Source organism: Astatotilapia calliptera, unplaced genomic scaffold, assembly GCF_900246225.1.
Source record: "Astatotilapia calliptera unplaced genomic scaffold, fAstCal1.2 U_scaffold_168, whole genome shotgun sequence".
NCBI lineage: Eukaryota > Metazoa > Chordata > Actinopteri > Cichliformes > Cichlidae > Astatotilapia > Astatotilapia calliptera.
In genome coordinates this window covers 27352-39381 of record NW_020535694.1, presented here as the reverse complement: position 1 = coordinate 39381, position 12030 = coordinate 27352, and the positions used below count along the sequence as shown (strand labels likewise).

The 12030-nt window shown below is 46.2% G+C and overlaps 1 protein-coding gene and 1 pseudogene across 1 annotated transcript; one reads left to right on the top strand and one right to left on the bottom strand.

Moving 5' to 3' along the window:
- Window positions 1–429: 429 nt before the first annotated feature.
- Window positions 430–2928, top strand: LOC113017628 (TGF-beta-activated kinase 1 and MAP3K7-binding protein 3-like). The gene is made up of 3 exons (XM_026160769.1): window positions 430–550; window positions 673–756; window positions 2080–2928. The coding sequence occupies exons 1-3, from the start codon at window positions 466–468 to the stop codon at window positions 2217–2219; spliced, it is 309 nt and encodes a 102-aa protein (XP_026016554.1). The 5' UTR covers window positions 430–465; the 3' UTR covers window positions 2220–2928.
- Window positions 2929–4637: 1709 nt separating this feature from the next.
- Window positions 4638–9696, bottom strand: LOC113017629 (transmembrane protein 47-like; annotated as a pseudogene).
- Between the last annotated feature and the right edge of the window lie 2334 nt (window positions 9697–12030).

The window sequence follows — 12030 nt, the reverse complement described above, 5'->3', positions numbered from 1 at the left end:
CTGACCAAAGCTATAAAGGCAAGCTGTGAAATGATCACTGATTTTATTGATTATTATTTTATTCACTGGGAACTGCTTGATTATTCTCCCAAGACCTTCGTGGCTGCTGCTTACCTTGCAGAGTTTTCACTTGACTTCATTTTCGTTGATGTGCTGAAGGACTTGTCTGTGCATGTTTGTCCTGTTTGTGCAGTATTATCTAATCTCACCCGCTGCACACGCCTCACCGGTCCAACACCTGCAGTGAATGGCTTTTTGTGGTGTTAAGGTATATTGCCACCACTTTGTGGTGATATGTTGCCTGTAAAAACACCATATTTAAGGAGTATTAGAAAATCACTGAGACGGTCAAGCTGGTGTTAAGACTGGTTTGATTTCACTGCTAATACATATGAAAGTGGAGTGCGAGTGTGGGAGTGGGCTAATCAGACCGGCTCGTGTGCTTACTGTCTGCAGCCTGAGGAGATGACCCGACTACGCAGTCAGAACCGACAGCTTCAAATTGATATTGACTGTACACTGAAGGAAACAGATCTACTGCAGTCTAGAGGTATGTACGCATCACTCGCACACAAATGCATTCCCACACAAAGCTTTGAAGTGTCTCTGACAGTTCTGGCTGAAACAGGCTCTCTTTAAAACAAACTAAAGCTTTCTGTCTGATCTCTGCAGGGAAGTTTGACCCCAAAGCAATGAACAACTTTTATGACAATATTCAGCCTGGTCCTGTGGTGCCACCCACATCTGGAAAGAAAGGTAAGCACTTCTGCAGAAGTCAGAGACATTTTAATATTTTACCAAGGTGCAGATTTGAGGCTTCATTCAGATCTTTGTCTCACTTTGGTCTTAATTCTTACTGTTTGGTCTGTTCATGCTGACAGCTGTGAAATTAAATGACACAGAGCTTTTTATAAAGTGCTGCAGATGCATAAAAATGTGTCCGTTTAAACATGTGGTTGCTCGGCAGCATCATGATGCGATAGGTGTGTAATTCAACTATAAACGAGTTTTTGTTGCCTTAAGATTAAAACAAAAGTCTTTTATAAAAAAGGATTTTAGGAAGATAAACGTTAAAATCAGGTCAGTTTAGGTTAGTTAGTTGCTAGGCAACGTGTCGACATTATATCAGACTCAACTGAACTTTAGTGGATAAAAATCTGATTTCACTGTTGTGAAATTAAAATGCTGTGTAGCTTTTCTAAGGTGCTGTGGTGGCCCCACAGCTTACACGATCGCCTCACTGAAACCCTTTCGAGCATCTGGAGTTAAAGTTGGCCAAAACAAACATGCGGCACTTCCCACACTACCCACCGAAAAGTAGAACTGGCTGTAGTGCAGGACATCCACTAATTGGAAAGTTGGTGGTTTCTTAGCTTCTCCAGTTTGATAGCAGATACTGATCCCAGAGCTGCTTCACTCACATTCGATAAAATGATAGTTTAGCGTAGACAAAAGGAGTAGAGTAGGAAGGTGCTGTATGAGAAGCAGTTCATCTAGCATCATAATATCTGATGTAGAGAAAAACCTTCAGGGCCAGACGATGCACCTGTTGCTCAGCTGCTGAGTGTAGCAGGACCTCGGACAGAGATGTAAGATTCGCTCTGCGGTTTAGTAAATGCATGTTTCTGTCAGGTTTCACCCTTGGGCGATCGTGGCTCAAGAGTTGGGAGTTCGCCTTGTAATCGGACAGTTGCCGGTTCGAGCCCCGGCTTGGGCAGTCTCGGTCGTTGTGTCCTTGGGCGAGACACTTCACCCGTTGCCTACTGGTGGTGGTCAGAGGGCCCGGTGGCGCCAGTGTCCGGCAGCCTCGCCTCTGTCAGTGCGCCCCAGGGTGGCTGTGGCTACAATGTAGCTGCCATCACCAGTGTGTGAATGGGTGTGTGAATGGGTGGATGACTGGATGTGTAAAGCGCTTTGGGGTCCTTAGGGACTAGAAAAGCGCTATACAAATACAGGCCATTTACCATTTTTACCATTTGAATGATTACCTGCATTCGTTTTAATGCAGCTCTGAGTTGCAGCCTTTCATTACTGATGCGCATGTTTTACCACGTGAATGAGCTTCTTTCTTTTTGTCAGAAGGGACACAGGCCTCGAAGCGGGTGCCCCAGACGGACGAGGACTTTGAAGGCGCCCAGTGGAACTGTGAAAGCTGCACCTTCCTCAACCACCCTGCACTAAACCGCTGTGAACAGTGCGAGATGCCACGCTACACCTGAGCTTACGCACTGTGCTGTATCTCCACTCCTGCCTCATCCCTTGCAAATCCCTGGATACTATAAGCCCCGCCCCTCTACAGTCTGCAGAATCTGTGTAGAGGTCTCATCCCATCAATCAGTATACGTCCCCTCCTACCTGCTGAGGAAGAGCCACTTATCCCTCTCGTCCTGCTCTGGTCCCCTACTCCTGTGCACTTTGACCTTTGTTTTCTTTGATGGATAATGACCACGGAGGGCTGGAGCTTCCGGCGGCAGACATGTAAGAGCATACTGCGGCTCAGACGGCGGGCGCAGCAGGCTTCAGAGATGTCAGAGCGCTTTAAGGATTGAGGAGGAGGAGCTGTGGTTTACCTGGCGACCATTCCATGCAGAACTAATGACTGCCCTGTTTACACTGTGCCCATTCCCGAAGTACAAATGGAGACACTTGTTTTATCCAGGACCTCCAGCTCCCCCATTCTGACAGTGGAACAATGAAAGCAATGAGTATATAAGTTGTGACTAATGCGAAATGTAGACTTTACACTGTATCTGGCTCTGTATGAGAGCTCACTGAAAGAACACTAAAGACACTTGCATACGAGTATGTTCCTGGTACTTTTATGCATATTATTACCACCCTGTATTATGTGTTCAACAGATGTTGATTTCCTGTGCAAATGCCTCAACTTGCTGTACTTAATAAAAGAGCTGATTCTATGTGACTTGATCCTGCGCAGGTGCAGAGTTTCTCTCCTTCCCAAATGAAACACGCACGATTGATTTATTTTCTACTACATGTTTATTGTGTTTATCAGACCAGTGGGAATTGTAAATGCATGCACACATTCATTTACTTTGATGTTGCAGGAGGGAGTTCATGAACGCTATAAAGGAGCTTTAAGAAGACGCCCGTTACCACAGCACGCCGCCGTAGGTCGTCTACCTCGCGGTCCTCGTTTCACTCGTACACAGCACGTCTCACTCTGGCGTGCACCTTCGCTCAGACGCTAAAACCGAGTCTGTTGCCTTTTTCAGCTACAGTCTAGGGAAGCAGATGTATTTTTAATGGTGCCTGTTGAGAGCGTTTCATTTCCTACTGAGAGGGAAGATAAGGAGGCATCACACGGGTAGGTCTGTGAGCACATGCTGGGTGGTATGATCATGCACACTCGCTCAGCAGACGTGGTCATTTGCCCTCTACCTTCCTACTGCTGTGCTTTGTAACTAACAAGCTTATTATTTTATTTATGATGCAGTTTCCTGAAAAAGAAGGTATGACTGGGGGTATTTTGAAGGTTCTCAGCAGCAGGTTTACTTAAAGCCAAGACTTCAGGTGATCTCACGATCGGCCGCTACTTTTAGATCGCCCTCTGACACTGAATGCTGGATCTTCCATAGTGTAAAAGCTATGATCCGGGGCCGGGCAGCAGCCTAAGCAAGGATGCCCAGACCTCCACAGCCCAGCCACCTCCTCCAGTTTATCCTGGGAAATGCTGAGGAACCTCTTCAGCTCGACTCCTGTAGCTGGACATCTAAACCAGCGACTGTCCTCCCTACGGAGGGCTCAGGTTCAAACAATTCAATTCAATTTATTTTATATAGCGCCAAATCACAACATAAGTCGCCTCAAGGCGCTTCATAGATACAGAGAAAAACCCAACAATCATATGACCCCCATATGAGCAGCACTTTGGCAACAGTGGGAAGGGAAAAAACTCCCCTTTTAACAGGAAGAAACAGAAGCTAATGTTTGCAGTCTGTGGTCATGGATACTTGGAATTCCAGGGAGCGATCTAAAATAACAGCTGTGCTGGAAGCTTTAGTGGGCGTGGTCGCGGGTAAAAGGTTAACTTTTGAACGTTAGATGACCAAATTAAATTCAGGCAAATGCTTTGGATTTTTTTTATAGTTTTGTTCTCAGAACTTCTTGATCGCATCTTGTAAATCAGGTTTTGTGTAGAAGACACTCGTGAGTCATTAACTAGGATTGTGTTACTTCCACCCGTTTGGAAGTGTTAGCTGTCTTAGGTAGCTTCTGTTTGTTTATTGACCCAGTTATAATAGACACAAGCAGGACAGGACAAATGCAGTGAGTCCAGGGAGCTCCGTGACATGCTTTCTCCGATATATTAAAGTCTGCTGGCAGCAGAAGAAAGCTTGGCCAGCCTCCAGTTATTGTTGCGTCTCTGGGGAAATGTGGCATGTTGCATTCTTTAGGTGTGCCTCCTCAGTTTGTCATCCTCAGGATATCACTTCAAAAGAATGTCTTCCTCTCTACATCTCCTTCTCTTCTCTGATTGGCTAATTAGTCCATCAATTCCCTCCGGGTATGGGGCCAGCGAATCCATCTGTTCACAACACACCTTGTGTCCAGAACTAAGACCTACTGGAGTTACACTTAAAGGGGACGCAGGATTATCTGACCCGGTGGGCATTCGCTCCCAAATGAAAGTGCCTCGCTTCTTTATATGACTGGATTCGCTGCCAACCCTCCTAAGAGACCTCAGGGCTTCAGTCCAATGAGCAAGGACAGCATTTCAGACAAGTTCACAGTATCAAATACAAGAGCTCCTTTCCAGTCCTGAAATTTTTAATGAGCATTTTTTTTCCTATTTCTGGTCTGGTTGTGCGATGTGTAACAGAGGTGCTATTACTAATGTGGACACTAGCTGGGTGAGGTCCCAGGTTTCTCCTCTTGTCTTTTCAGTAGTAGTCTTCATAGTTTTTGGGGTTGAGGCAGTAGAGGAGGGCGCCTCCGAAAGAGAAGATGGTGGATCCCCATGCCAGGCCGTAGCCCCAGTTAAATTCATGGTAGATCCTCAGACTGACCGTCTCTATGAACTTGATGGGGAAGAGAACCAAGCTGCCACACTTGGAGCACAACTGCAAGAAAAACAGACAGTTCAGACACAAGATGCATCATTAAAGTTGGGGTCTTCCTGTGCACATTCGATGAAAATGTATTTTCTTTACATACCTGCAGAGAAAAGCATGACGGCCACAGGCTTGTAGCAGCGACTCCCTGGAGCCAAAGCACAGGGAGAACAGCGCCACGAGGAAGGCGAGCAGCGTGAGGGCTGCTCCCCCAACAGCAGAGCCAGGGTGGCGATCTGCCAGTCTGAGACGAGCACAAACACAGGGGCAGAAAGGAGGGAGAGGGGGAGGGAGGAAAACCGTGAAATCACACTGAAACAGAGAGTGACACAGGTAGCTAAAAAAAGGTTACTCTGGAGAGCCGTGTCGGCGCTGCTGACAGGAGGGGGGAAGCGGAGAGACAAGATGAGGACGGATAAAGGGAAGAAGACAGAGGCAGCAGAATAGGTCACAGGCTGCAGTGGTTAGCCACAGTAACAGTGCAATACTCAGTCCCTCAAAAGTAAATAACACTGGTGGTGAATTGCCACAGTGTAAACACAAACTATTTGTGGTTCGGAGGCTGAGCGATGGCGGCGATGGCTCGGAACATTTCTGAGCCACCGGGGACCGTTGGCGGGGTGCAGATGAGGAATGCAAACCCTCAAACTGAGCACAGGCCTTTTTCTGGCACGAACACGCGCCTGGTTACACGTGCACATTTCCAACAGTCCAGTAATGGATCCCAATGGAACAGAAAGGTGACTCTGACAATGAGTATATCCCTGTCGGCTGATGACTGCTCAGCAGCATCCTCAGCATCCCATCCACACTTGAGTGGAAATAGCTGTCTGCCCCAAACAGACGCAGCTGTGAAAGGCAGAAAAATACGATCGTAGGCTTCTTCTTCTTTTTTAGATGCCTTGCCTTTTTCTTGAGAAAACAGTTTTTCTTAGTCTAAATTAGCCACGGGACACCAACTGACTGTTGAGAGACAATATACGTTATTGTTTAGAGATTAGGGGTCTCTTTCATTGCTTTACTGTTTACTTGCGGAAACAGGAGGAGGATATTATGATGAAGCATTTGATTACACAGGAGGAAATCATTTAAAGTACGGTGGGTGGAAAAAGGTAAACATCAAAGCATAAAGGGGATTGGGCTCTGTATACGCGGCTCAGTATTACAGAGTGTGGAAAAGTTTACAGTGACTGACTAAAGTTTATTTAGTCTGTTTTTAGTACGTGTACGAGGTATTGTTTATTACGGAGTCTGGGAAATAAAAAAAGATTAAGCATGGCTGAGAATACTTCCTCTCTGCTGAGGCAGAAAATCATTAAAACAGCAGAAGAAAGTGACGGAACATAAGCTGCTTAAAATACAGTTCCCACTCTTGTTGGAGGGAAATTTTATTGGAGGGGCCAAGCCGCTCAAATATAAACAAACATCAACCACTTCTGACCAAATATGGCTCAGGATTTAGAGTTTAAAAAATGGGTCCTGTCACCACAGGATGCTGGAGCGAGCCCACAAAAAGCAGAGCACCACTTTTCCTTCAGCCTCCCTGCTTTCACAACCACAGCGACCCCCTCGCTGCTGCTGCCTCTCAGCAAAGAGGGAGGGTTACACTGACTTGACCCGCAGCTGTCACAGACCCATCGCTGTTGAGATACTGTATCTTTCCTGGGTCATTTTGGTGCCCGCAGCCCAGCCGGCGCGCAACTTTATCATGAAAACAGCAGGATGCAGAAAGTCATCTCATCTCAGAATTGGAACGGATCCTGTTCGCTGTGCGAGAGACACAGCCAGAGTTAGGGTGCTTAAAGGCTTTGACGAGCAGGAAGTGCCAAACTATTAATCTGAGCCCCGCACGATAACAGATGGAAAAGGAGATACAGTACACAAGATCCAATCTGAGCATTAATTATGGTCCTCTGTACGGATGTCCAGGAACTGCTGAAGTGTTAAGCAAATAAATCCTTCAAGGCCCCCGATTCAGTTGCTTTGTCTCAGACAACTGTGGAAGATCTGTGTCACAGAAGTGCCTCGAGTGTCTCTCTCTCTCGCACTGTCACACAATCTCAGCCTCACTCTCTCAAGGCAGCAGGATGAAGGCCTGTTTGAAGAAGCACCATCTTCAATCGGAGGCTCCAGGTTCGTGTCCTCTGTGTCGCTGAGCTGAGGCTCTGTCCCACAGAGCCGGTATGTGGCCTGCACAGTTCTGTGACCTCCCGTAAAGAGGAAGCAGGCCCCCAGAATGGGATAGCTAACATATTACATTATTAATACGCTTCGCCATCACTGCATCTCACTGAGCTGGACGTGCTCACACTCTGGCTCCACATTGATATCCTGATCTCGCACCACCCTGGCATGAACACACTGCTGCTGCTGCATTCCTGGCTCTATGTGGAGTCTGTAGCATTTATACTTGACCACCGGCAGCTCCTGACTACATGTGTGTGCGTGTCTGTCTGAGAGAGAAACACGCAGACAGGATAACCTATATGCATCTGCACAAACACTAGAGCACGTAATGAGGCCATACTTGATGTCTACCTTACAGCACATTATTACGGTTTAAAGAGAACTTTGTGCAGAACAAGTTCAAAACATCTGAGCTGCTGTTTCAGACTAACAGGATCTATTTAATGCCCGAAGCATGACACCAAGGAAATATCGCGGGTTGATGAGGGGAGGGGGTGGTTAGAAACTGATTACTGGGATTCAAATCAATAAGCCCTAGCCAAGCACGAGCCTGAGGAAATGGGAAGTTCACTGTGTGCATTTACTGTGGTATGCTGCTGCTGCTGGGAGCTGACACGGAGACTACGTGTCTTTATATGGCACCAAAGTGCACTTTGTCTGCGCTGACAGAGGAGGAATGGGCCAGAGTGGCCCCGCAGTTACTCATCTCAGACAGAAAGAAAACATTTTGTCAGACTAACAAAAATGCAATTCACCAGTCAGCACGCAGGAGCCGCTCAGAGACAGCAGAAACACAGACAGGAAATGTTAGACAGTCTGCTCAGGGATACAGCAGGATAAACCCGTGTAAGCTTTAGGCACATTTACAAGAAAATTAAAATGACAAACCTTCTCTGTGCGATCAGTTTCGACATTTTTTTTGCTTTTATTGTGTTGCAAGATGGATCGTCATCTACAAACTGTGGCTTGAAAGCCTGCCAGTGCGTTAGAAATGTCATAAAGGGCTGTTGCACTGCTTTACATATGCAGTAGATATTTTGCACAGCGCTACAAACACTCAACTAGCGATAGGATCAATTTTCTGAGAGTTTCAGCCAGCTTCTCTCTTCCTTTCTCTCGGTGGATTAGTAGCTATGATGGAAATATGAAATGCTTCTAGAAAAAAAAGCTAAGTGAGGGGACTCCATAAATATTTTTTTTTCCCTAATAGAGAAAATTTCTGGAGTGTTCAGCTTGTTTCCCTGGTTACTAATCTGCAGGCATCTGGATCTCGGGGGAGTTCTCTGCTCTGAGCTGCCCCTGCTCCTTGGCCGGTGAAGAAACCCACACAAAGGCTCATTTTGATCGCAACAAAAGGCCAAATGAAACCCCAGCTGGACCGCTCCTGGCGAGGCAACATTCCCACATCATTCTGTGGCGCACTGAGCAAACGCTTTAAGCAAAAAAGAGTCAAACGGCCTAGAAAGAAACCAACGCGTCTTATTCATCAGACTTGTGAGACTTCACTTTTTCCTGTACTCGATTATTTCCCAATTGGACAGCAGTGCGCAACACACCGTTCTAGATCCTATTTCATGCAGAAAATGTCGGCACTTTAAATTAAACAGGCAATAGCTAATTATAAAGTAATTAACATCTAGCACTCTCTGGGGTGATGTTTTATAATTCTCACCCACAGAACAGATTGGTTCAGCAGCGCACTCTCCGCGGGGACCCTTTGTTATCCCTGAGAGCTGTGCATCGCACTTCATTTGAATATGAATGTAGGTGTCTGTCTGCGCCCACAACCCTGCGATTTCGAAGGTGAAGCATCCCTTAAAACTACAACACCCAACTGGTTTAAAACTTTCAGCCAACATGGTGGCACGTCACGCCAGCAGCCGCCAGTGTTAAGCGTGTCTGTGCGGGCACATGAGCGTCTTTCTCACCCGTGGCCAGCGTGCTGTTGCAGGACCAATCCTCGGAGCTGACGGGCTTCCAGCAAGACGCCCACAAGGACAGGGAGTACTGATCATCCGCGGTGACCCACGCCGGGCTCAACATGGCACCGACATCCAGGCAGAGAGCGAGAAAGACGCACACAAGTCCCACCAACTTCAGGGGCGTCAACGCCGTCACCCGCACCTCCTCTGTGCCGCTCACGGATGAAGCCATGTCTAAAGTATCTTACTCATTAAATAACAAATAGTAGCAAAAAACAATGAAACAAATGCGGGAAATCGCCAACCTTGAACCAGTAATAACTTGCGGTTGTTCCCTCTTGAACGCGCACAGTGTGGTGGCGAGCCTCCGCTCACTCTGCGTCCTGAGCCCAGAGGACGCTGCCGCGGTGTGTGCTGTGGATCCGGCGCTCTGCCGACGGAACCGTGCCACGGAGCTCTAAAATAACGGGGCTGCACCTGCTGGGTCCTAGTGCCAGGGTGTGTGTGTGTGTGTGTGTGTGTGTGTGTGTGTGTGTGTGTGTGTGTGTGTGTGTGTGTGTGTGTGTGTGTGTGTTCTAATGCTCTCACTGATAACCAGACAGATTTATGTTTCCATATTCAGATATTTGGGGGCTCCCAGCTGTTGTGGTCCTGCTCTTGATTTGAGATCAGTTAAATCTGTGTGTACTTATGTTACAGACCTTAATGTCACGGTACTGGGTCGTGTGACCCAGTGTTTGAGTTTTATGTATCTTTTGTATTAATTTGGTTTCTAGTTTAGCTCATCTAGTTAATTTCTAAGTTGCAGTTTAGTCCTTTGTGTCTTAGTTGTTTCTGGCATCTCCCCCTGTACTGTCTACCTGTCATGTTTCATGTCTGTGTGGTCCTTGTTGTCAAGTTCGTGTCATGTCTGTCTCCATATTTCCTGTTTTATTTTGAAAGGCTCTGGTGTTCTTGCTCATTGCATTTAGTGCCCCTGTCCTGTCATTAGGTTCATGTGTGGCAGCTGTTCTTCCTCATGTGTTCCCCTGATCACCCCTGTGGGTATTTAGTCTGTGTACCTTCCCTCTGGTCAAGTTAAGTGTTTTTCAGGATTCTGTGCAGTTCGTGTTTGCCATTTGGTTTATGTTGTTTTTCATGCAGCCGCACGATGAGGTTCCGTGCAGGTCATGTTCATGTCTGTTTCGTCACGCCATTTGGTTCACAGTTTCCATGCATCTGCACAGCATTCTGTTCACAGTGATCATAGTTTTCCCTTTCAGTCGTGTTAGTGTTTTTCCAGTTTAGGTTTCTGGTTAGTTGCCTCTCTGTCCCTGTTATGTTTTGTCTACTCCCCTCTATATCAGCCCAAATAAAGGCTCGCTTTCAGTTTAAGTTCACTCCCGTCTCCTCACCTGTGTTCGCACCTGGGTCCACCACACACACCTCCTTATAGCGCTTTATCACCCCAGTAGAGCGCTTTGTTCTCAGACTGTTGGCTTACTTGTGGTTCCAGGATATTTAAAGTAGAATGGGAGACTTAAGCTTTAGCCCAGTTTGGATTTGGGCACCAGACACCCTCTTAGGCTTAAAAAAACATTTTTCATGAAGCATATATTTAGGGCTGCATCAGGTGACCCTGAATTCTCCCTCAGTTATTCTGCAGAAGGCCTAGGCTGCTGGAGGCTTCCCATGATGCTATGAGTGTTTTTTCTCCCCGCCCTGTGTGTTTATACACCCCTCTGTATTTTGTTATTAATCCCTGGCTTTGTTCGACACCTTGTCTTTTGTCCTGTCTCCCTCCCCTCACCAGGGACCCGTCACAGCCCTGAGCCTGCTTGTGCTGGACGTTTCTTCCGGTTAAAAGGGAGTTTTTCCTTCGCACTGTCACCAAAGCGCGTGCTCATAGGGGCTCATCTGATTGGGTGCAGTTTTCTCTCTTTTCTCTTTATCATTGTAGGGTCTTTACCTTACAAATAAAAGCCCCAACTTAAAACCTTTTAATGACGCAGCCTTCCGATGTTGTTTTGTTAAGTTTTTCACTCCCTTAAGTCACTTTTCCAAAAACTGACTGCAGCTTCTACCTGGTGATAGGAATGTTCTTTCTGGCTCAAAAGGCATTGATGTTATTCCCGAGAGGCATGTTTGACATATGTTTGACGGATTATAGGCCAAGAAGTAATTTCTGAAAGTTTACATTCTTGCAACAATGGATGCCCAATGCATCCATAAGGCAGCATGTTAGTGCAAGAATCTGAGCTAATAATTAACTAATTTTTATTCTTTAACTGTGTGTTATTTTACAAATTTAAAGTATTGTGTACAATTTATCATCAGTTTTCACTGGATGCCTAAATACATGTCATAGTGTGAGTGTGACAGTAGGTGTGTTTTATTGTAGGATACAGGAAGTCCAAAAAGCATAGCTGAATATTCCTGAGATGCTGTCTGTGATCTCTATGTTATATGAAATCATTGTTCAAATTGCATTATATAACCATTCAATATAAACTCACTGGACACTTTATTAGGTACACCTTGGTGGTACTGGGTTTGACCCCTTTTTGCCTTCAAATCAGTCTTAATTGTTTGTGGCATAGATTCAACAAGATGCTGGAAATATTCCCCGCAGCTTTTGGTTCATACATGATAGCATCACACAGTTGCAGCCGCGTGACGTGTACAGACCATTCTCTGTAAATGCCAGATATTGCTATGTGGGAAAAATCCCAGCAGACCGTCTGGCACCAACAACCATGTCATGCTCAAAGTCACTTAAATCCTCTGTTCTTCCTCATTCTTATGCTCAGTTTGAACTTTAGGAGGTTTTCGTTTCTATGTCTACATGCCTGTATGTTGCTCCCATG